At 44.3% G+C, this 25,372-nt stretch overlaps 1 protein-coding gene across 1 annotated transcript in view; it reads left to right on the top strand.

Moving 5' to 3' along the window:
- TTC7B (tetratricopeptide repeat domain 7B) overlaps positions 1-25,372 on the top strand; it is a 275,587-nt gene that overhangs the window by 76,922 nt on the left and 173,293 nt on the right. The window contains 1 exon segment of the mRNA XM_030931410.1: positions 7,107-7,228. Coding sequence (XP_030787270.1) covers positions 7,107-7,228 — 122 coding nt within the window.

The raw sequence follows: 25,372 nt of genomic DNA, 5'->3' as shown, positions 1-25,372 counted from the left end.
TTGTTTCTCTACATTGTTTAAATCATCGTGCCATTGTGTGGATATGTGCTACATTGTGTGGATATGTGCTACATTGTGTGGATATGTGCTACGTTGTGTTTATCCATTCACCAATTCATATGCATTTGGGTTGCTTTTACTTTTTGGCTATTATGAATGATGCTGCTATAAATATTTGTATGCAGGTTCCTGTGTAGACATATGTTTTCAGTTTTCTTTAGTATATTTACCAGTGGAATTTCTGGGTCATGTGGTAACTTTATGTTTAACCCTTTTTTGTCTGCTTATCCTTTTTGTCTAATTTTTGGAAGTGTTGTTTTTCTTACAGTTTGAATAAACTATGTCATAAGTGTGTTAACTCTTTATCATATTTGCTCTGAATATTTTCCTAACCAGTAATTTTCCATGTTTAAGTTGCTTATAAATTTTGAATCTGTATATAGTTGAATCTGGTTATCTTTTTCATTATATTTTATTTTACTGTTTTTAAAACTTGAATGTTGGAATAAACCTCCCTAGGATTTGGTAATTTTCAACCATTTTCCATATATATGTATGTGTGTGTGTGTGTGTGTGTGTGTGTGTATATATATATATACTTTTTTTTTTTTAAAGAGACAGGGTCTTGCTCTGTTGCTCAGGCTAGAGTGTAGTGGCATGATCATAGCTTGCTGCACCCTCAAACTCCCGGGCTCAAGAGATCCTCCTGTCCCTCCTGCCCCAGCCTCCCAGTTAACGGGGACTACAGCCGCATGCCACTGTGTCTGGCCTATTTTTAAATTTTTTGTAGAGACAGGTTCTCACTTTGTTGTCCAGACTGGTCTTGAACTCCTGGCTTCAAGCGATCCTCCTGCCTTAGTCTCCCAAAGTACTGTGATTACATGCATGAGCCACCAAGCCTGGCCCCATTTCCCACCCGTGTCCCCCGCATTTTTTTTTTTTTTTTTTTTTTTAGTATTTTTAGTAGAGACGGAGTTTCACCATGTTGGCCAGGCTGCTCTCGAACTCCTGACCACATGATTCACCCATCTTGGCCTCCTAAAGTGCTGTGATTACAGGCACTGCGCCCGGCCTCCTCCCCCTTTAAAAAAAAAAAAAAAAAAAAAAACAATTTTTTCACTGTGTACAGAGAAACCTTTAAAAACAAAAACAAACATACAAAAACTTTTAATTTCCAAATATACTTGGGGTTCATTTTGGTGTATATATATATAGCTCTAAATTAATTCTTCCCAATTAAAATTAAAATTTCGCAAATTCCCAAATTTCAGTGCTACTGTAAGATGATCTTTCCTTTTCATATTTTCTGTCATATATTTTTAGTCATTTGATAAAATTCTGGATACTACAGTAATTTCTGGCTTTTTAATTTTGTTGCACTAATCTGTGTTGTACCAACATGACTGTTTAATAGGCACTTCTTTATGGTAGGTTTTAACATTTAAATGGTTAGTAACTACTCATTACTTTTATTTTTCAGATTATCCTTTGTTCTTATCTCATTCTAATACTGCCAGATAAATTTTAGAATAATTTTGTTAAGTTCAAGAAAAATTCTTTTGGGATTTGGTTGAATTTTTAATTCCATACATTAATTTGGAGAATTATGTTTAGTCTCCTGTCATCTATGACCCTCTTCTTATTTCGTCAAGATTTTTTGTTCTATAGACTTCAGTAGGTTTTTTAAAAAAAATTATTTTAAAAAAGTGATGAGGTTTCGGTATGTTGCCCAGGCTGGTCTTGAACTCTGGACCTCAAGCGATCCACCCACCTTGGCCTTCCAAAGTGCTGACATTACAGGCGTGAGCCACTGCACCTGGCCAGTAGGTGGTTTTATTCTCAGATCTTTTCTAGTTTTATTGCTTTGTGAAAAGGTTTTTTTTTTTGAGACAAGGTCTCACTCTGTCACCCCGGCTGGAGTGCAGTAGTGTGATCATAGCTCACTGCAACCTCAAGCTCTTGGACTCAAGCAATCCTCCCACCTCAGCATCCCCAGTAGCTTGGACTACAGGTACACACCACCACACTTGGCTAATTGTAAACATTTTTGTAGAGATGAGGGTCTCACCATCTTGCCCACACTGGTCTCAAACTCCTGGTCTCAAGCAATCCACCTTTCTTGGCCTCTCAAAGTGTTGGGATTATAGGCATGAGCCACTGTGCCTGGCCTGGATCATTTTGAAATTATATTTTAACATAGAAGAATGCCTGTGATATTTTAATTCACTTGCACAATCATGTATTGAGTGCCTTCCATGTTCTGGATACTGTTTGACTGCAGGGGCACTAGAATGGGTATGGCACAGAGCCTTCCCTTAAGTGGTTCACTCCTGTAATCCTAGCACTTTGGGAGGCCGAGGCAGGCGGATCACCTGAGGTCAGGAGTTCAAGACCATCCTGGCCAACAGGGTGAAATCCCATCTCCACTAAAAATATAAAAATTAGCTGGGTGTGGTGGCACATGCCTGTAATCCCAGCTACTTGGGAGGCTGAGGCAGGAGAATCAGTTGAACCCGGGAGGCGGAGGTTGCAGTGAGCTGAGATTGTACCACTGTACTCTAGCCTGGGTGACAGGAACTCCATCTCCAAAATAAATAAATAAATAAATAAATAAAAATTAAAAAAGAAGCTCATGAGGACACAGGTCCTTAGTCAGGAGTAGTGCTGTGGTGGGAAGTCTCAGAGAACTCTGGGAGCTCCAGAAAAGGCCTTGGGCCAGTGTGGGAGTTCAGGGATGTCTCCTGGAAGAGATGACACCTGAGCAGCATCTTGAAGGCTGACAAGGATAGCAGTGTTGAGGATGGCAAGGATGGTGGTTATTGTCCACAATACTGAACTCTTCTATAGAAACAGAGCTGATGCTTTTCAAAGAATGATAGTGGTCATAGCTCATTGCAGCCTATGGATCTATGCAGTGCAATGATTTTTGTTGTTGTTTCCTCCTTTCTTTTTTGGAGACAAAGTCTCACTCTGTTGCTCAGGCTGGTGTGCAGTGGCACAATCTTGGCTCACTGCAATCTCTGCCTCCCAGGTTCAAGCAATTCTCATGCCTCAGCCTACTGAGTAGCTGGGTCTACAGGCATGCGCCACCACACCTGGCTAAGTTTTTGTATTTTTAGTAGAGACAGGGTTTTGCCATGTTGTCCAGGCTGGTCTTGAACTCCTGAGCTCGAGCAATCCACCCACCTCAGTCTCCCACAGTGCTGGGATTATAAGCATGAGCCATCACTCCTGTCCTGTTTCCTCCTTTCTAATATTTTCAGTCTTATCTCTCTCATGCCTTATTACCATAATTTATAAGATGATGTTAAGAAATAAATATTTTTATTTTATTTCTATTTAAAGATAACTCTTTAATATATCTCCATTAAGAATTATACTATTTGTACAATAATGTATAATATTTGTTCATGCAGTTAATATAGCTCCATTAAGGATTATAATATTTGTATAATAATGTATAATATTTGCTCATGAAGTTTCTCATTTGCAATTCAACCTTGTGAGGTAGGTATTATTATCCCCATTATATAGATGAGGGCAGTGAAGGTCTGTGAGGTCAGAGGTGTTGTCCTAAGTCCATGAATGGTGGGTGAGCAGTGTCAGAACCAGACCTCGCGCCTCGGTCTTTTGACTGAAATCTTGGCCCCTTCCCCCGTGCTTCCTCGGTCACTGGGTACTTGCTTCTGCCAGAGCCAGCTGCGCTTGTTAAGGATGCTTGTTGGCAGTCTCCTCACTGGAAGTGTTTATCCACAGAACAAGTGGTGGCTTCAGCAATGCCAAACAATGCTTCTGCCCAGGCCCACGTGTTGGAGTCTTTTTGTGAGAAAAGGATTAAGTTCAAGATGCTTAGACTTCACTGTAAGCCCTGAGCTATGCTAGTCCCTCCGAAGCTTCTCTTGCATCTTTCCCATTCTTCCCATTTATAACCTTAAGCCACCTCCTGGCTGCCCTTGTGTTTTGGACTTTGCTCTGCAAGCAGACACAGATGAAGGGGAAGGAGCTGGGCTGTGGAGTCAGGGGGACCTGGGTTTCTGCACCAGCTCCACCGCTCTCAAGCCACATGATTCGGGCACCTCACTCGGTGGAGCTGTCTCCATTTCCCATCTGGTAAAGAGAGGATAATGGTGTGTATCTCGGTGGGTTTTTGTGGAGGAATACATGAGATAGCCACGTACCCACATGGTGCCTAAGACACAGTGGGTTACTTTCCTGTTGCCTTTTCTCTGCATTTATGATTGGCCTTGAAAATTTATTCATTTTCTATGTATATTGAATGCTTATCCTATGCTAGACACTGCAGTAGACACTGGGTAAGTAAAATAGGCGTGGCCTCTGACTTTGTGGAATTTGTAGCACAGTGGAGACAGACAGTCAGAAATCAAGTGAAGAAATAACAATGCCAAATGCAACGAAGGAATAGGAAAGGATGCTGTGGGCAGACGAATAGTGCAGACTTCCTTTATGCTGGTTGTTAGAAAAGGCTCGCTTCCTTTGGAGGAAGCAAGAAGCAGAAGCAAGCTGATATCTGAGAGATGAGAAAGAGGAAAAAGAGCCTAAGAGCAACAAGATCCAGATTGGATTATGAAAAATTATTCAGGAGCCAGGCGCAGTGGCTCATGCCTATAATCCCAGCACTTTGAGAGGCAGAGGCAGTTGGATTGCTTGAGCTCAGGAGTTCAAGACCAGCCTGGGCAACATGGTGAAACCTCATCTCTGCAAAAAATACAAAAATTAGCCGAGTGTGGTGGCACACACCTGTAGTCTCAGCTACTTGGGAGGCTGAGGTGGGAGGATCATTTGAGCCTGGGAGGTTGAGGCTGCAGGGAGCCATGATCATGCCATTGCCCTCCAACTTGGGTGACAGAATGAGACTATAAATATATACATATATATGTGTGTGTGTGTGTGTGTGTGTGTGTGTGTGTGTGTGTGTGTGTGTATTCAGGCTGCTTATAAAGAGTGAGGGAAATAGGGAAGCAAGAGAGGATGTGGAGGCTGTTATAGAAATCTGACAGGAAGTCCTGGCAGCTCAGATGAGGTAATGGTAGTAGAAATGGATAGTCACAGACATAGTTGAAAAATAATTAGGAGGGACAAACTTTCTAAAGTGTAACTTTGGTTACACTTTAGTTCCTTCTGTTAAATTTAACTAAATTAAATATAATGGTTTAAATTTAAAACTAGCATATATAACATGATCTCATTTTTTTTGTAAAATGATTTTTATCTTTCTCTGCTTGATACATGTGTCCACAAAGATATCTGGATTGTCGTTCAATAAATGTTAACTGTGGTTATTTTTGTGTGATGGAATTGTGAGGTGATTTTTTTATTTTCTTTTTTGTGCCGTACTGAATTTTTTGCTTTAAAATAATCATGGCATGTCAAAATTAAAACTATGCTAAAAAGCAAATGAAGGATGATTTTTAAAAGTTTCCATGCTGGACCTCCAAGTGCAGCAGTTGGATACGTGAGTCTGAAATTCACAGAGAAAGTCTTGACTACAGCTATAAACTTGGGCGTTGGCAGCATACTGATGATTTTGAAGTTCTTAGGGATGGATGTGGCATCTCAAGAGACCTAAGAGAGAAAGGAGCGTGGCTCGGATGGCGCTGCGTGCATCTCTGGCACTTGACGGATGAGTGGAGGAGCCTGTAGTGGGTGGAAGAGGTTCCCAGAGAGGAGGAACTCCCGGAGAGTTGGGGGTGCAGAGCTGAGGGCTAAGTCAGGACGGAGCTGGGCAATTTCTATAAGATGCTGGGATCCGGTTCACAAGCTAGGGTTGCCCACCTCATTCCTCAATGTCTTGTTTATCATGTACCTTCTACCTTTCTTTTCCTCAAAACTTGCGGGTGAGGGAGCTAGCAATTACTTTCACTCTGTTTGGAGACTAAGGTTTCAAGACCTCTAGGATGTTTGGGGTTTGGCAAACAACTGGGTCTTTTGAAGAGCTGCTGACTCTCAGCAAATGTAGACAGCATGATTGGAGAACATTGGTTTTTACATGAGCCACAAGTAGGCTTTCCGCTGAGAAATACTTTGACTTGTGAATTGAAAGAGAGTAGCAGCAGGCAGGCGGCAGTGGCTCACGCCTGTAATCCCAGCACTTTGGGAGGCCGAGGCAGGCGGATCACAAGGTCAGGAGATCGAGACCATCCTGGCTAACACGGTGAAACCCTGTTTCTACTAAAAATACAAAAAAAAAAAAAAAAAAAAAAAAATTAGCCAGGTGTGGTAGTGGGCACCTGTAGTCCCAGCTACTTGGGAGGCTGAGGCAGGAGAATGGCGTGAACCTGAGAGGCGGAGCTTGCAGTGAGCCGAGATTGCACCACTGCACTCCAGCTTGGGCAACAGAGTGAGACTCCGTCTCAAAAAAAAAAAAAAAAGAATAGCAGCTACATGTTTATGCTTCAGTATACCCAACCCAACTTGCAAGTCTTCCTCCTGATTAGTTGGCAGTCTTTCTTGCAGGCTAAAAAATTAAAACTTTAAAAACCCCATCATCTGTTGACAAGCTGAGAAGTCAGGTTTGGGGAGACAGGGTGTTTTGCTCAGCTCTCCCCTTGAGAATAGAGGACTGCTACGCAGCCCAACCTCATCAGGTTGCAAAGCTGCAACGACCCTCAGCTCTGGAGCCCGGTGAGTGTGCCCTTTTCTGATTGATTCCAGGGCTACTGTGGATCACAGCACTCATCAGCTCATCTTGGAGCTCATCAAGCTCATGCAGGGCTGCAGCTGCAGTCCGCCCTTTGCTAGGACCTGCTTCTGTGTCCCTCAGCCTTCCTGTCAGTATCCTGGCCTTCAGCAGGGCCTCTCCACCTCTAGTGCTTCTCATGGCACGACCTGCTCATCAGGACCCCCCAGTCTTCAGCTCTCGGTACCAGGAGGGCCCTGTGTGCCCCTGGGTTGCTTGGCTGCTTCCTGTCTAGTAGAACCATTCTCTCTGCTTTTCTAATACTTGCGCTTCTACACTTGTGCCTCTGCACTGATATTTGCGTGAGGAAGTTGGTTTTTTAGGTCGTGCAGTGCATTTAGAGATAGGGTTTGAAGGAAGTAGGCTTGGATGTGCATCTGATTAGTTTTCCAATTTTCTCCCCTTCTAGGTAATACTTTCTAATATTCAAAACAGAAGCCCTAAGCCTGGCCCTGCTCCCCACGATCAAGAACTAGGTTTTTTCCTAGAAACAGGACTTCAGAGAGCCCATGTCCTCTATTTCAAAAATGGGTAAGCCTTCTTCACTTTTTTTAATCCACTTCCTAAAGAAGGAAAGTAAAAAGCCTTGCAATGCTGTCTCCAGTTTAGTTATTATATTAAAGGAATTTTAAGTATGAACTACCATTGGAAGTTTTTTTTTTTAAGAATGAACATTGGCTGTTTTTGTCTCTTCTCTACCTGGCTCTCTTGCTTTCCCATGAGATGTGAAGGTGGGAGAAGGGAGGGAGGGAACCCGAGTCACAAGTACACAGCCCCAAAACCAGTGGGGTTGGCCTGACGGGAGCCACGCCTTCCCACGCCCTCCCTCCATGAATGGCTCTGTACGGGCCTCCCCATTTGTTAAGGAAAAAGTTAATGAATTGGAAATCCTGGCACACAGGAGCATTGCCCTTTCAGTGGCTGATCATTCGGGGAATTGAATTTGCCAAATCTCAGCCAGTTTTTATGAAAGTGAGTGTGGCTTTGAAAAGGCTTTTACAAAAGGTTGAAGGACATGAATGGGAGGGACCGCTCTGGAGTGCATTTGATGTTTGTTTTCCTTTTTGTGTTGCTCTTGTGAGAAATGTGCTGATTCTGTTCCAAATCTCTTCAGTTATCCCTTGTTTTGACATTGTGCTGCAGGATAGATGTGCATGAAGACCAACAGTAGGTATCTGGTTCCTCTGTAGCACCCCTGTAGGCTTTGCATGGGAGGCCCCTAGAGGCGTATTCCCCTCCTCTAGAGTTAGTCCAGTAGTGCCTTGAATGGCAGAAGGGACCCAAGCCCCAGGCTCTGGAAAAATGAACAGTGGAGTTGCTCCTTCTTCATTTTTAAGAGCTTCAGACCTTGGGGTGTAGCTCATGAAACTGGGATTTCATCTGCCTGGTGACCCAGAGCCGCATGCATCTATTTCCCATTAGTTGAAAATAAATGCCTATATTTCAAGTCCTATTAAACTGCTTGTGAGAGAAGGTCTGCTTTGGTCCAGAGGCCTCTGACTGAGCTCCACATGGCCCACAAAAGGCTGTGACACACACCCCAAAGTTTGCAGCCGCTCAATGGCCTTGGCACAAAGATGCTCTTGCATTCAATCTCATCTGCCACTGATTGAGATCATTTGAGCAATGGCGCACATCCCCTAAGCTAAGATGAAGTTCTGTTTTCTTTGCTGTTATAAATAGAAGGAGAAGGGAGGGAACATGGAATATTTTTCTAGTGATGTTGCTTTTCCCTTTTCACGACAAATGGTGGTCATCACAGACGAGCTCCCAGCCCTTTCCCTCCTTCTCTCTAAACTGTGTCTGTATGTGTTAATATGGAGGTCCAGACCCAGGAATTAATCTCCCTGGGGGTCCCAGAAGTGCCATACCGGTACGTTCAGTTGAAAATGTTTTGTGTGAGATTAATAAGAGTGGGTTGGATAATTTATTTTCATCTTTGAAGCCTGTTCCTTGGGGAGAAAGGAAGACTACTGGGCCCTGAGACACTGGCTGCCCACTGGAATCCAACTAAATAATAATGATGAGAGGTCTGCACTAGGTGATGGATCACGTGCCACGGATTGCTTACTGGCTCATTTCTCATTTTATTTCACTTTACTCAACTTCAAGGAAATGCCTGTTGATGTAGCCTTGAGGGACTGCTTAACTTTGAAGCTTTTTCTTTTTTCTTGTCCTCCTGCTCTTCTCTCTGGGCTCTAAAGACCAGTGATGAGATTTTGGGCCAAGTACTCTCACTCTTTTTTTTTTTTTGAGACAGGGTCTTGCTATGTTGCCCAGACTGGTCTTAAACTCCTGAGCTCAAGGGATTTGCCTGCCTCGGCCTCCCAAAGTGTTGGGATTACAGGCGTGAGCCACCACGCCCAGCCCGCTGGGCCAGGTACTCTCAAAGGTCCCTGCTAGCTGCAGTCCCTGCTGCCGCTAGCTCAAGGCTGGGATGGTACAACAGTAGTGAAGAATTACTTTTAGGAGGTGGAGGTGAGGGCCAGTTTGGGGGTCACAGAATGTGGACCAAGGAGAAAAACCATTGGGAGATTTTGAACATGCCAAGTGCTGTCAGGGCTGCTTGATCCATACCAGTGGGCTACTCAGGGCCCGAGGGCCACGGCCAGGGCTCATTTGTCGGTGGTTGCCTACAGCAAGCGGGGACAGAATGGAGGTAACTGCTGTCCCTAAGCACCAGCAGCTTCCTGCACTTCCCTGTCATGTACAAGTTGTCTCCCAGTTGTCTCACTCCCAGTTGTCTAACTCCTTTTGCTTTTCCGCAGTTTTCTTCTGTGTATCTGGAAGGATATAATGGGTGGGATTGACTGATTTTCAGTAGTAGGAAAATACACTAGAGTTTGGCAATAAGAGATGGAATTGATGAAACACAATGTTTTTCTTTAGAAATATACTTAAATGTATACTTAGCTTTTTAGTTGTCGTTCCTGAGGACTTACTGAATTACAGTCTTGAATCTGATTCTTTTACAACTCTCCATCTTTTCCAGAAGTCACTGCTGAACTGGTGGACTTGGGCATCTCTTTCAGAAAACCTGATGCCAGGACCAGTTCCTAGGCCCCTTCTGATGCGTTAGATCCAAGGGCTGCTTTTCAGTTTGGCTTAAACATTTGTCCTTCATGGTCACTGGTCCTCACAGCGTTGCCACTCCACCGTGTGCAGTGGGCAGTGTGAGCAGTGTTGCCCCTATTGTTAAGAAAAATTTAGACTCCCAGGGGATGTGCCTTGCTGCAGGTCACACAGTTCCTTGGGCTCCAGTCCTTTCACCACTGTGCCACTGTGTGGGAAGTGCTGCCTCTCGGCGTGGAGGGAGTCGATGGGAGGGATTAACTGTCCATCGCCCTCCCTCTGTGAGGGAGCACTTGACCTCCAGGATGGGACATCGCCCACAGACAGTTCCCAGCCTCTGTTGGTTTGGTGATTTCTCCTAAGGCTTTCCCTGGTGTCTCACCTACAGCGCATCACAAAGCATCTCGTTCTCCTCCCCCTCCTCCCTCGGCCTCCCTTTCTGGCTCCTCCTCTTCCCTCTCCCACCCCTCTTTTTCTTCTCCTTCCCATCTTTTCCTTCCCCTGCTTCCTAGTTCCTCTCTTCCTGGACTCCCTCTTCCCTTATGAGGCGGGAGAGAACAGCCAGTTGTCATCCTGGCCGATAACTTCCTCCGTTCCTCCGCCTCCCAGTCCCAAGTCTCTGGGCGCGGTCCGACTTGGAATGTACCCAGATCCATTTCACATCTATTTCTCTTATCCCTCTGGGTGGCAGCAACAAGCCTGTTAAGGCTGAAAAAAACATCTTGTTGAGGCTCCGCAGAGGGTGAAAGCAGAACAGTAGCCTCAGAGGGCCAGGATTGCTGCCTCTGAGGGCTCTAAGTCGCCTCGCCATGGCAAGCGCTTGTGCGAGGGCAGCTTGGGTGCTGGATTTGGAACCAGCCCTTTCTTCCTCTGGGTCTCAGGTTCTTTATCTGGGTAATAGAGTGAGTATCACTCACCTCGTAGAGCAGTAGTGAGGAGCAAATACAAATATACACATGGAAGCACCTCACCGGGTGTCAGGCAAACAGCAAGAGGTAAATTGTGACTTCCAGTGGTGACGATGCCTGGCTGGCTTACCAGCTGAAAGTGGACCCAGATTAAGGTCACATCCTGGTTGAAGTGGAAGTTTGTGGAGAAGGAGATGACTGAGCCAGACATTGCCAGGGCTTGGAGGCAGGGCATTTCTTTACAGTGGCTGCTGGCTTAAGGAAATGCTGCTCAAGATGCATAACCATGAGTTTGGATAACATTCTAGTTACTTTCAGAGAAAATAGGTGGGACTGACTGGTCTGACTGCGGTAGCACAGGGTATTCATTTTGCAGCCCAGCTAGCAGCAGAGAAACGGCTTCACCCTCGGGTTCCCCTTGGCCTTCTGAGATGACAGTGTTACTCCCTACTTGAGTCATTGCCGCCAGAATTGCCAGAGAAGCTTGATTTGGGCGTGTCAATCAATTTTGGATTTTTACCTCTTTATAGAATCAAGGTCTTATTCTGTGGCCCAGGCTGGAATGCAGTGGTACGATCCTAGCTCACTGCAGCCTCGAACTCCTGGGCTCAAGTGATCCTCCTGTCTTGGCCTCCCAAAGTGTTGGGATTATAGGCATGTGCCACCATGCCCAGTTGGGATGCCAATTAGTTACTGCAGGTTGCTTTAGGAATATTTACCCATCTTTTGTAAACAAAGGGTAGCAAAGCACATTTAAAGTAAACTTGCTTCTTGTTAGCTGTGTCAGGTGTCCTGGGTAAGCAAAACGGATTATAGTGTGTTTTCACTGGCTTTGAATTGATTTTAATTCAGGTGGGATGGAGATAAATTGATGCAAAAGGCAAATGACTGTCAGCTGGGAGATGCACCCATGGGGTTGTACCATTTCCTAGGTTACATCACCACATGCTGCATGGGAGGCCTTGACTCAGAAAGCAGGAAGTCAGGCAGGGATGGTTCAGACCTTGGGCTCCCCTCAGGTACTTGCAGCCAAGCCAGGGAATAAAGTGGTATGGAAGGGCTTTTGGAACTCTGTTTTTTATAATCAAACAAATAGACCACTCATCACCACTATGCATCGACTTTAAAAAGCTTTCAATCTTCCCATATAATCTCTTTGCAATTGTTTAGCCCTGCTCAGTGTAACCTAGACTTAGAAGGCAGGAAAAGGAGTCCAAGAGGCCCTTCTGTGTCCTATGGGCTGCTGAGGAGGGTGCTTCCTGGGCTTATGTCTCAGATACAGCAGCAGCAGCAGCAGACAGGCTCCCATGTCCCATGTGATGTGGGGAGGTGATCATGGCGAGGGCGCCCGCCAGGACGTGAGTGTGCTTTGCTGGATGCAGTTGTCTCTCTGGGTGCTTGTGCAACTTCGCCTTTGATTCTGGCCTTCCGGAGGTCATCTTCCCTCTTGCAGTGGTAATAAGTGTTCGCGTTTAAAACTGCACACTACTTTTGACAGTACAAGTCCACTGCAGTGAACGTAAGAGAATTCACACACATTTCCTGTAAGCATTTAATAACCATCACTTTTTTGTACGCAACCCTCTTCAAGAGATACAGAGATGAAAAGGAAATGGGCCTTGTCATCTGGGAGAAAGTAGAGAAAAGAAAAAAAGGCGAAGACATAAACATTAGTAACTTTAAAGGTTATGACGCGGTTTTATAAAATAATAAACAATGAAAGAACACCTGATCATTTAAGTGAGCTGAAGCTTCCAGGCCCGTTTAGTCATGCATATGCTGTTATCGGCTTGGCTTCTGGGGAGGCCTCAGGAAATTTGCAATCATGATGAAAGGCAAAGGGGGAGCAGGGCCATCACGTGGCCAGAGTAGGAGCAAGAGAGCGAGGGCGAAGTGGGGCACCACACACTTTTAAATGAACAGATCTCATGAGAACTCACGCATTATCATGAGGAGTACCAAGGGTGATGGTGCTAAACCATTCATGAGAAATTCACCCCTATGGTCCAGTCACCCCCAACCAGGTCCCATTTCTGACACTGGGGATTACATTTCAATATGAGATCTGGGTAGAGAAACACATCCAAACTGTATCACAGGGCCTACGTTAGGTTGTGGGGACAAGTGGTGAAGAGAAGAGACAATGCCCCTGCCCTCCTAGAATTCATGGAGAACTGAGTCTCATGGAGAATTAGGAATTAAAATAAGCCATTTCAGGATAGTCGTATGTGTTATCACTGGGGAAGTCCAGGTTGCCACAGAAGCAAACAGGAACGCTGCTCTGCTGGGAAGGCCACGTGATTTGGAAAGGGGAGTGAAGATTTGGAAAAGCGGGCTTGAGATGGCATAGATGCCTACAGATGGGGAAACACCAGAGGGATGTTCCCAGTGGTTGGTGGAGTATGGAGTTAGAACTGCACTCGGTATTGTGTGTATTCTACAGGATATGAGACCAGTCTGGCTGGAGTGACATCTGGGGATGTTCCTCTAAAGCTTTCAGCATGGGACCTGGCATGTGGTGGGTTTGCTCAGTTATTCAATGAGTGTTTGTTGAGTTCTGCTAAGTACCTAGTGCTGTGCTCAGTACTAGTATATATTGACCAATATAAGAGACATAGTCCAGGCTCTCAGGAGACAGTCTAGTGAGGGAGACAGATAATAAGTAAGTACTGGTTGTATATAATTACAAATTGGAATAGGTGCTAGGAAGTGAATGGGTGCAGTGAAAACAAATAACAGAGGGCCCCTGCTTAGATAGGGTGGCCTGGCCAGGTCTCTGGAGGTGGTGACATTGAGATGAGACCAAGACTTGAAGGGTGAGAAGGAACTAACCAGGTCAAGCACAGGAGAAAGAGAACTCCAAGGAGAGGGTACAAAATATACAGAGGTCTTGACCCAGGAAAGAGCTAGGTGTGTTCAAGAATCAGAAAGGAGTTCAGTGTAACAGAAACATTGGAAGGAAGAGGGTCACAGATTCTCTCAATCTGGCTTACCCAGAAGAAGGCAGGTCCACTGTGCAGCATATAGTGGGAGAGTGATGATTGTCCAAAGAAAAGTCCCCAAGTCACCAGGACAAAGGGTAGGTGATACTAGGTGGTGAAGACATTAGATGTGTATCTTAGAGATACCAAAGGGTATAGAGACCAAGAGAAGTGGATGCATTTGAGATGTCTGTTAGAACTACTAGAGTTAGGACTGCTGGTGGATTGGATTTGGGGGATAGAGGGTAAGGGAAATAGAGGAACCAGAGATGACTCCCCAGTTTCAGCCTTGAACATTTGGTTAGATGGGTGGAGACAAGGAGAGGATCAGATCTGGAAAAGGAGAAATCAAGAATTTGCCTTTGGGCATGTTAGGTGTAAGATGCCTGTGAGATGTCTAAGTGGAAGTGTCAACTGAGAAGATACACATGACCAGAAGATGGGTTTGACTTGAGTTATAAATGGAGAATTTCAGCATATTGATTATATTTAAGGCCCCAGGATTGGATGAGATCAGTGAAGGGGTAGAGAGTAAAGAGAGAAGACAGTCCAGGACTCAGCCTGAAGACCTGCAAGAGTTGGAAAATGAGTAGAGGAGGATCCTGTGAAGGAACTGCTAGAGGCGGAAGGGAAACCGTGAGGGTGTATCCTTGTGAAAGCCAAAAGGGGAAGCTGTGCTAGGAAAGAGGAAGTGGTCACCTGTGCTGAATGCTGCTTAGATGTTCATAAAGAAGACCAAATTGTGACCCCTGGATTAGATGCCCTGGAAGACATCTGTGACCCTGTAACAGGAGAAGCTGGACAGGGGAAGGTGAGGAGCAGATGACATAGGATGAGTTGCAGCTCTGTATACAGACCACTTCCCAGAAATGTTCTTCCCCTTCCATTTTCTTTTCTAAGGTGCAGTTCATGCTGGAAGGACGGATGGCAGAATGATGGTGGAAGATTAAACAGCAGGCTAAGGAATAGGGAATTCATTCTCTAGGTGTGGAGAAGCCATTGGATCTGGAAGGTGGGGTTTTGGGAAGGGCCAAGAACAGGGTAGTTCATTTGGCCACCAGGAATCTAGTGCCACCAGAGCCATGTCCCCCATTTCAGTAGAATCAAGTTCATTTTACTTGGTTTTTGGCCACAGGCTACATTTTAACCTCAGCAGGAACCATACTAGGAAGGTGTGGGCGATGGAGGGAGGTACGGAGCCAGGAGGGAGTCTGTGTGAGAGCTGCTTTAACAGCTGCAGAATGGAAGTTGATGGAGCAGCATGAGGTATAGGGCGCCTTCCTGCAGCCTGGCCAGCTAGGGCCACCTTGGGGCTGCCACATGTCGCCTGGGCACTCAGATGTCTGGAAGACTTGACTCACCTAGATCGCTGTTCCACGTTCTTCCTATGAGTCATTTCACTTTGCAGGGAGATCTTCGTAATAGAACTGATGGTGCAGTTTTGATTTGGAAAATCCAGAAGCTCCAACAGCTGTTAGAAAGCATTTGTTTCCATCACTTCTGATACATAAGATTCAGAGAAATCCTGTCCACTAATGATTCAGACATTGATGGAGACCCTTACTAGGTGACTTACTAGTGCCAAATACTGTTCTAAGTGAATGAGTCAGACCCACTCCCTGGCTTTATGGAGTTTACGTATCATTGGGGAAACAATCGATGAGCAAGGTAATATGATTTTCTTCAGGGTCACACAACTGACTAGGGCAGAGCTAGGACCTGTCCTCCTGCTCCTGGCTTCCAGTTCAGTCCTCTCATCAGTTGGGCCATACTGACCATGCCTTGTCAGTCCCTTCTTCTTGAATATGGAGTCATGAGCAACAGAGCAATATATTACACTTGAAAATTAAGGAGCTTAAAAAGCTAGTCTATCATCTTCCAATTGGTCTCATGTATTTAAAAAATAAAAATAAAGCAAGTCTAGACATAATTATGTATGAATAAAAAGCATCAGCCAGATCTTCTCTGTTCTGTTTAAATGTGGGCTAGGTCTTGCCCATCCCTTAATGCCGTCAAAACCTTAGTGTGGAAACAAAAGAATCTCTAACAATTTTAATTATGAAACTCCAAAACCCCTCTTTTCAGTGATGAATTAGGGGGACAGGTAATTACTTTCAGTGTGCTTCACAAGTGCTAGCACTTAGTGAGGGCTGGAGATCTGCTGCCGTCAGAAAGCTTCCTCAGCATTCAGCAAGATGGGTGCATTTGTGTGGATCTCTCCTTGGTTTCAGCAGAAGAATGGGGTGGGTCATTCTAAGCTTCCAAAGTCGGGGAGGAGGTTAGTGATTGGCATTTAACTGTGTCTCCCAAAGGCCCCTTCCTGCATGGTTTACCTCTGATACGCTGCCTCTTGGAAGGCAGGCTACAATTCCTTTAATCACCACCAAGAAACTGGAATTCCTTGACAGATGAACTGGTTAGGATTTGTCTTGGGTAGTGGTTTTCAGTTTTAATGGGAGCAGGAGTGGAGGAATAGATTCCTTGCTTGTTTGTTTATCCATTCATATATTTATTCATCTGTCAAATATGTACATGTTAGGAACTAGGGTCGAGACAGCAAATGGTCCCTGTGGAATTTCTAGTCCAGCAGGAGAAGAAAAAACAAGTAAATTACCAGTGGGCTATGCCTTTAGGAAAGGGGAAGATAATGCTATTTTCTTTTCTTACCTTAGCTTTTCACCTGCAGCTTTTCTTTTAGAAAGATAGTTATATAATTTCATGTCCAAAAGTCAGAATTAATTTTTGTAGCATCTCCCAGTACCTCTTGACATAATTGGAGATTCATTCCCTGGGAATTGCTAATATAAGACCTTATCAGATGGCAGTATTTTCAGAGCAGCTCTTGCTCATGCTCTGGATGGGAGTATCATGAATGAACACACAGCAGGAACACACCCTGTGGTCTGAGGGATACTGCCCTCCGCTGTTGGTTTCAGATGATGTGTTACGGCATTCACTTGTTCTACCAGTGTTTATCAGCTTCTACTCTGAGCCAGGCATTCTTTGGGTGCTGGGGATAAAATGGTGAGCAGCGGACAGGCTTTTGCTGTTGGAGAGAAATCAGATCGTTATACTCTTGGATGTATAACTATAGCCTAAGATAGTTATAGCATTGAGGAGGAAAGGTACCCATTTCTGAGAGTCCATTTTAAAATGAAATTAACCTACAATTGGTGGTTATGGGGGGTTTTCCTGAGGAAGCGACTGAGCAGAATCCGGAAGATGAATTGGAAAACAGGAGCTAACTGGCAAAGGCGAAGTAGGGTGAAGGGAGTGGTGATCGTTATTGTTTAGTCAGGGGTGTCCAATCTTTTGGCTTCCCTGGGCCACATTGGAAGAATTGTCTTGGGCCACACATAAATACACTAGCATGCATGTAAGCTGATGAGCTTTAAAAAAAAGAAAAAAAAAAGGTCTGTGCATAAATCTCATAATGTTTCAAGAAAGTTTTTGAATTTGTGTTGGGCAGCATTCAGAGTCATCCTGGGCCCCATGTGGGCCGCAGGTTGGACGAGCTTGGTTTAGACCCCAAAGAATCCTCAAAGGCAACTTGTCCAGTCAACTCATCCTTTATTCTCTGCTTTATTTTACTCCTTAGCATTTAACTGGCATCAAAAAATCCACTATAAACCAGGGATCTTCTTAGGTTTAGTGAAAGAATCCAACTCACAAGAATTTCATAGGCTGCCCTTGACACCCATTTACTTAGATAGATATAGAACAGAACCAAAAACTGCCAGCAGGGAAAGATCAGGGGCTTCTTTCCACGTGAGTGCTCCCAGCAGTCCCTACAACCACCCAGGAGCTGCTCTGTTTGTCCCTTTTCACCTCAAGTGACAACTCAGGTGCTCAGGAATGAGACTCACATTGGGTAGGTTCGCCATCTGCCCTGGCTTAACATCTCAGGCCCCAAGTCTTCAGGGTCCTCCAAGGGATATGCTCAGTTGTAAGTATCAGCTCACTCAGGGAAGCCCAAAGACACAATGTTCCTATCAGGTATTTACAGTTCCTCCCAGTCTGGCTGCAAGTTATCAATCGGGCCATTTTTATCATAGGAAATGTTGCCTAGTAACATAATTGACATTGTATCTTTTTAGGCTTTCTAGGGAAACAAAACTAGAAAGTTAACCTAAGGTTATTTTTGTTGTTTTTGTTTGTTTGTTTGAGGCTAGGTCTTGCTTTGTCACCCAGGCTGGAGTGCAGTCGTGCAGTCATGGCTCACTGCGGCCTTGACCTCCCGGGGCTCAAGCAATCTTCCCATGTCAGCCTCAAATAGCTGGGACTACAGGCGCGTGCCACTAGGCCCAGCTAATTTTTGTTTGTTTGTTTGTTTTGTAGAGATGGGGTTTCACCACGTTGCCCAGGCTGGTCTCGAACTCCTGGGCTCAAGCGATCTGACCAGCTGGACCTCCCAAAGTGCTGGGATTATAGGCACAAGCCACCGTGCCCAGCCAACCTGAGATTAAATTCTCAAAACAAGAGGGAAGGAATTTAACCCTTTGCCCCAATTGTAGTTTGTCTTATTTAATTTGTTTACACTTGTCTCCCATCGGTAGAACCTAAGTTCCACTTGGGTAGGAATTTTGGTCAATTTTGCTGGGAACAGATCCTTACCTGTACGTCCCAGTGTCTGGTGTATAGTTGTGCATCCATGAATGAATGAATAAATGGATGCACTTTTCATTTTCAGCCGAGACAGCTGTGGCTCATAGATGTCTCCCTGAGAGTTGCATATTGTCTGTAAAAGTAGTTGGTGTAACACCTGTGCATGTTGTGCTAGGTGCTGGGGATCTAAGGCTGAACAGGACAGCCCAGACCGGCTTCATGGAACTTACTGCTCCTATTCTTGTTTCTTTGTGGTAAAGTGGGAGATACACTACGACCACCTAGGTCTTCCTGGATATGATCTCATTCTGTTAAAGGAGAATGGACAGTGCTAGGCATCAAATAATTTCCTTGACCTTAGCAAGAAATAACACATTTTCTGGAAAGATCATAGGGACCTCTGCTTTCTACCCTGTCTTTGCGGTTGGAGGGAAATACAATAGCGGTGGCTTTATTAAGTTCCTCAATCTGGCTCTGACAGAGTCTTTTCTGGGAAGATCCTAGGCTGGTGGAAGCTTGGTCTTGTAGGCCTCCTTCCAAGGAGGGTGCCTAACCCACACATCTGGATGGGATTCCAGAGCTCCCGCAGCAGGAAAGGGAGCTATCATCTTCCCTGGCTTAGTTGTTGAGAACATTTGCTCCCACAGCCTCCCAGACTTGAACTTTTTTAAGACTTCAAATATGTAGCTCTTCAAGTCGAAACCTCATGGGGTGCAGCTGGACAGAGAAGCCCACAAGAGAGTTTAAGTGTGGCCTCTGCAGGCTGCCCCTCAAGGGCAGACCATTGAAATAACACGTGTGTGGGGACAAAGGAATTCATATCCTGTCTGGTCAAGAAGGAAGCCAAGTTTCACCCTCTCTGAGCCTGTCAGACTGTGGGGAGCTGTCTTGGTAATTTAGTGACGTCTGCATCACAGAGGGGGTCCAGATGTATCTGTTGGGGAAGGAGGGTGGATGGGAAGTTGAGGAGGGGGAAGCATGCATCCCTATTCTGGCTCTAGCCCAGAGCAAAGCTCACTCACCTACCTGCCTTTTCCCTTCCCGCGTTTAGGTGTCAATTGCATTCGTGTTTTACACGAAGGTGGGCTGGGGGTGGGTACCCAGCCCTTTTCAAGGGATATTTCCTACCTGTTTTAAAAAAATCATCTTTTTCCTCTCCATTCTTTTTTTGCAGCGATATTTTTAGTCAACTGTTAGAGAAAATTGCAGAGATTGAGCTAAAGCCCAGAAAATGACTGAGACATCTTGGGATAATTTATGACTTTTCTTAGGATACACTAGAGCCTTCTATTGAAAATGAGAGGGGAAATAAATTTTTCTACAAGTACCCACCTTTGTATTTATATGGCAATGTCTGCCATAGACCTGCCCACCAATAAGGAAATCTATAATATGATTGTATGTTCTCATAGCAAATTCCTACATTAAATTACAGGGTTTAGAGAAGTCATGGATTATTTCTTTTTCTTTTTTTTTTTTTTTTTTGAGATAGAGGCTTGCTCTGTCACCCAGGCTGGGGTGCAGTGGGGCGATCTCGGCTCACTGCAAGCTCCGCCTCCTGGGTTCACGCCATTCTCCTGCCTCAGCCTCGCGAGTGGCTGGGACTACAGGCACCCGCCACCATGCCCGGCTAAATTTTTTTATTTTTAGTAGAGACAGGGTTTCACTGTGTTAGCCAGGATGGTCTTGATCTCCTGACCTCATGATCTGCCCACCTCAGCCTCCCAAAGTGCTGGGTTACAGGCCCGTCTTCGGCAAGAACCCTATTAGATTCGTTTAGCCAGAATCTTTCTTACTCCTCATGTTTCCTCTTAGTGATTTTCCACCCAGTGACCCCCACCCTCCTTGGCTGTAAATCTTCACCTGTTTAGGCTGTATTTGGAGTCTAGCCACTCCCTCCCTCCCACTGCAAGACCCAGTTGCAGTGGTCCCTCTGCCTATTGTGATGGTCCTGAACAAAGTCCTCCTTACTCTGCCTTAACAAGTGTCATTGAATAATTTTCTCTTCAACTCAACAAATAATTGTATCTGAGCCACTGTGCCCAGCCAGATTATTTCTTAATTGACATTTGTTTTTTCCACCTTCCTCTGCATTTTGGGTTTGAATTCTTAGTTTTTATTTATGAATGCCCTCTGGTGATGGTTCTCCAGGTTTGGCGTGGACACGCTGTATCTTTTTTTCTGCTAGCTTTTCCTCCTTCTGCCTCCCCTTGGCATAATTTGCATCTTCTGCCTCTCTGTTCTGGCTGACTGATGGTTGTGGTAGCTGGTTCTCCTCTGAATCTCCCTGGCAAATTAGCAACAGAAGCAGCGATCCCTGCATCCTGTTAAAATACCAGGAAGAATCTAAAGCTATATTTCTTCTGAAGAATACCCAGAAAAACTCATTAGCCAGGCTTAGTAAAACCTGAATTACTGATCTTTTTAAAAGATGCAATTATACTGCTTTCAAATACATTTTGAGCTAGTAAATTAAACACACATACACACATAAACAAACAAACAAACAAAAAATTTGCCTACTCAATTCCATGAATGTTTATTGAGAACCTGCTGGGTAAGCTCTGGGGATATAAGATGAACAGAAAGCATTCTCTGAGCTATGGGACAGACAAGGATGTCAACAGACAAAGATTCCTTGCTTGGCCAAACTTTAGTCACACTTCTAAAGCTTCTGCTAGGCCCATCTGTACACTTCTGTGTAAAATCCAGTTTTAGCAAAAGAACCTGTGAAGTCATTTTAGCCAGAACCCCCCATTCTCTAATATCATCCTCAGTGTCTGACTGGGTTCCTCAGCCACTGCGATCCCCCAGGTGCTGTCTGATCACCCTGGCCCGTCTTCGGCAAGAACCCTATTAGATTCGTTTAGCCAGAATCTTTCTTACTCCTCATGTTTCCTCTTAGTGATTTTCCACCCACTGACCCCCACCCTCCTTGGCTGTAAATCTTCACCTGTTTAGGCTGTATTTGGAGTCTAGCCACTCCCTCCCTCCCACTGCAAGACCCAGTTGCAGTGGTCCCTCTGCCTATTGTGATGGTCCTGAACAAAGTCCTCATTACTCTGCCTTAACAAGTGTCATTGAATAATTTTCTCTTCAACTCAACAAATAATTGTATCACCCTGTGAAAGGCAGTGTAATGAAGGTGTGTACTGGGGGAGAAGGAGAAAGGAGAGGAGGAAGGCAGAAGTATTATAGTTAACTACTTTGGTGAATTCATTAGGTTTCTTAGAAGAATTAACAGTTGGACTTGGTCTTTGAAGACGGGATAAAACATACCATCTGACAGCGGTCTTGGGAGAAGTGGGTGGGGTGGTGGTCATGGTTGAGTGCTGAATCTACAAGGCCAGAGACACTTCACGTGCTCGTGAGAGGCAGTGTTGTGCAGCACTGACTCTGGATTCTGCTCCTGGGTTCACATGCTTGCTCTTCTGTTGACCAGCAGTGTGACCTGGGCAAGTCCCTTCACTTTCTCTCTGTTTCAGTTTCTTCATCTGTAACTGGGGATAATAATAGGACCTACTTCATAGGATTATTAGGCTGATTAAGAGAGTTAGTAATTATAATGTGCTTTGAACACATTATCATTACACATAGTAAGTACTATATAAGGGTTTGATAAATAAATAAATAAAACCCTACAGAGTAGAGGGTTTGCCAGCTCCCATAGAGAGAAAGGCAAGAATTGGCAGCTAAGAAATCTGGGAAGATGGCAGCACCAGTGGCAGCGTAGTTTTGGGGCTTCTCCTATATCCACATAAAAAAAGACACAGCAACTAGAGAGCAAGCCCAAAGGCCCAGGAACGACATTTGGAGCTAGACTAGGTGGCAGAGTATCCTTATGAGCCCCAACAAACCAGCTGATGAGGACGCATTACCAGCAGCCTCACAGCTGGCATATTGTGTGCATTTGTGTGCAGCAGGGCGTCTGATGGGCCTGGGAACAGGAGACCCTGAAATAGCCATCACGTATTTACTGGGAAGCTTGTCTGGCCAATTTGAGATTAGCAGCTGAAAATGAAAGGATTTTTGCCCAGCAAGGTCTAAGGGGCCAGAGCAGTCATGCCCTTCTGATGACTTGAAACTGACTCACTAGGGCTCTCTTCTGGGACTGGGCCCTGCTACAAGAGAAGCTGCTGAGAGATGAGTGAAAATTGATCAAGCAGTGATGTAAGAATGAGAAAATAGACATGAAAACCGGGGAGGGGGAGATAGCCAGGAATTGTCATAAAGGAAGCTGCTATATTTTTTAAAGCAACTTTGTATATAATTTATATATTTAAAAAACCTATAATTATACAATTTGGTTGTTTTTAATAAATGTGTACAGGCCGGGCATGGTGGCTCACATCTGTAATCTCAGCACTTTGGGAGGTCGAGGTGGGTGGATCACCTGAGGTCAGGAGTTCAAGACCAGCCTGGCCAGCATGGTGAAACCCCATCTCTACTAAAAATACAAAAATTAACCAGGCGTGGTGGCAGGCAGAGTACTGTAATCCCAAGTATTTGAGAGGCTGAGGCAGGAGAATCTCTTGAACCCGGGAGGTGGAGGTTGCAGTGAGCCAAGAGCACACCACTGCACTCCAGCCTGGGCTACAAAAGTGAGACTGTCTCAAAAACAAAAAAAGAAAGAAAGGGAAGGGAAGGGGAGGGGAGGGGAGGGGAGGGGAGGGGAGGAGTGAGGGAGGGAGGGAGGGAGGGAGGAAGGAAGGAAGGAAGGAAGAAAGAAAGAGAAAGAAAGAAAACTTACACAGCTGTGCAGTCATCTTCACAACTCAGTTTCAGAATATTCCCTTCAGCCTGAAAAGTTCCTTGTGCCTATTCCAGTCAATCCCTACTGCCACCCCCAGCCCCAGGCAACCACTTACCTGCTTTGTGGCTGTATCTATAGATTTGCCTTTTCTAGAAATTTTTCATAAATGAATCATAGAATACGTAGTCAATTGTGTCTCACTTCTTTTTTTTTTTTTGAGACGGAGTTTCGCTCTTGTTGCCTGGGCTGGAGTGCAAGGGCGCAATCTCAGTGCGCTGCAACCTCCGCCTCCCAGGTTCAAGCGATTCTCCTGCTTCAGTCTCCCAAGTAGCTGGGATTACAGGCATGTGCCACCACACCCATCTAATTTTTTTGTGTTTTTAGTAGAGATGAGGGTTCTCCATGTTGGTCAGGCTGGTCTTGACCTTTCGACCTCAGGTAATCTGCCTGCCTCCGCCTCCACCTTCCAAAGTGCTGGGATTAGCGGCATGAGCCACCACACCCGGCCTGTGTCTCACGTCTTTCACTTGGCATAGTGTTGCTGAGGTTCACTCCCATCGTAGCATGTATCAGCAGGTCACTCCTTTTTATTGTGGAGTCGTCATTATTATTACATTGTATGGATATGTTACATTTTTGTTTATCCATTTACCAACTGATGGACATTTGAATTGTTCCTGCTTTTTGACTATTATGAATGAAGCTGCTATGAACATTCATGTGCTGATCTTTTCGTAAACATGTGTTTTCATTTCCCTTGGGTGGATTCATAGGAGTGGGATTGATGGGTCATTTGGTAAGTTTGTGTTTCACTTTTTAGGAAACCATCCAACGGTACTGTTTTACGTTCCCGCCAGCGATGATGTATGTATGGGAGCTCCAGCTTCTTTTTTTCTCTTTAACTCTTGGCATTGTCAGTTTTTTGAATTAGAGCCATTCTAGTAAGTTTGTAGTGGTATCCCATTGTGATTTTAATTAATTTACATTTTCCTAATGATTAACCTAAGTTCAGCAAATTTTCATGTGCTTCTTAGTATTCTTGCTGGGTGCAGTGGCTCATGCCTGTGATCCCAGCACTTTGGGAGGCTGAGGTGGGCGGATCTCCTGAGGTCAGGAGTTCAAGACCAGCCTGGCCAAAATGGTGAAACCCCATTTCTCCTAAAAATACAAAAATTAGCGGGGCATGGTGTGCACTTGTAGTCTCAGCTACTCAGGAGGCTGAAGCACAAGAATTGCTTGAACCCGGGAGGTGGAGGCTGCAGTGAGCCGAGACCGCTCCACTACTACGGCCTGGGTGACAGAGTGAGACTCTGTCTCAAAAAATTAAAAAAAAAAAAGTATTCTTAGTATTCTTCTGTGGTGAAATGTCTGTTCAAAACTTTTGCCCTGGTTTCAATTGGATTTTTGTATTCTAATTTAGTTGTTGAAAACTTTGTTCTTTTCATGTTGGATTGCATTGACACGTTAGTAAAAAAATAAATTAATTCAATATAAACATAAAGGTTTCTTTCTGGAGTCTCTATTTTGTTTCATTGATCTATATGTCTGTCTGTAAGCCAGTATCATACTGTCTTGAATATAGTAGCTTTATAGTAGGTTTTGAAATTAGGTAGTATAAGTCCAACTTTGTTCTTTTTAAAAATTATTTTGGCTATTTTCAGGCTTTGACATTCCCCCATAAAATTTAGAATCAGCCTGCCAATTTCCGTCAAAAAAAAAAAAAAAAAAAAAAAAGGAAGCCTGCCAGGATTTTGATAAAGATTGTACCGAATCTTTAGATCAATTTGGGTAGAACTGACAGATTCACAGTAGCAAATCTTCTAATCCAACCCCTCTCCATTTATTTAGATCGTCTTTAATTTCTCTCAAAAATGTTTTATAGTTTTCGGCTTTTGTATTTTCTGTTAAATTCATTCCTGTTTCATTCACTTCATGTGATTGTGAATTGAATTGCTTTCCTAATTTCATTTTCAAATTATTTTTTGTTATTGAAAACTTTTGATTTTTATATATGGATGTTGTATCCTGCAAACTAATCTCTTGAATTAATTTTTATAATTTTGTAATAGATTGCTTAGGGTTTTTACATACAGGATCATGTCATCTGTGAATATAAACAATTTGACTTCTTTCTGTTCAATCTCGATACCTTTTATTTCTATTTATTGCCTTATTGCACTGTTGAGAATCTCTAGTACAATATTGAATAAAAGTGGCAAAAGCAGACATCTTTATTGTATTCCTGATCTTAGAAAGCATTCAGTCTTTCACCATTAAGTATGATGTTAGCTGTAGGTTTTTGATAGATGCCTCTCATCTCTAGTAATATTCCTTGATTTAAAGTCTATCTTACCTG

This window comes from Rhinopithecus roxellana, chromosome 5 (assembly GCF_007565055.1).
Source record: "Rhinopithecus roxellana isolate Shanxi Qingling chromosome 5, ASM756505v1, whole genome shotgun sequence".
NCBI classification, from domain to species: Eukaryota; Metazoa; Chordata; class Mammalia; order Primates; family Cercopithecidae; genus Rhinopithecus; species Rhinopithecus roxellana.
This window is presented reverse-complemented; position numbering and strand designations above follow the sequence as displayed.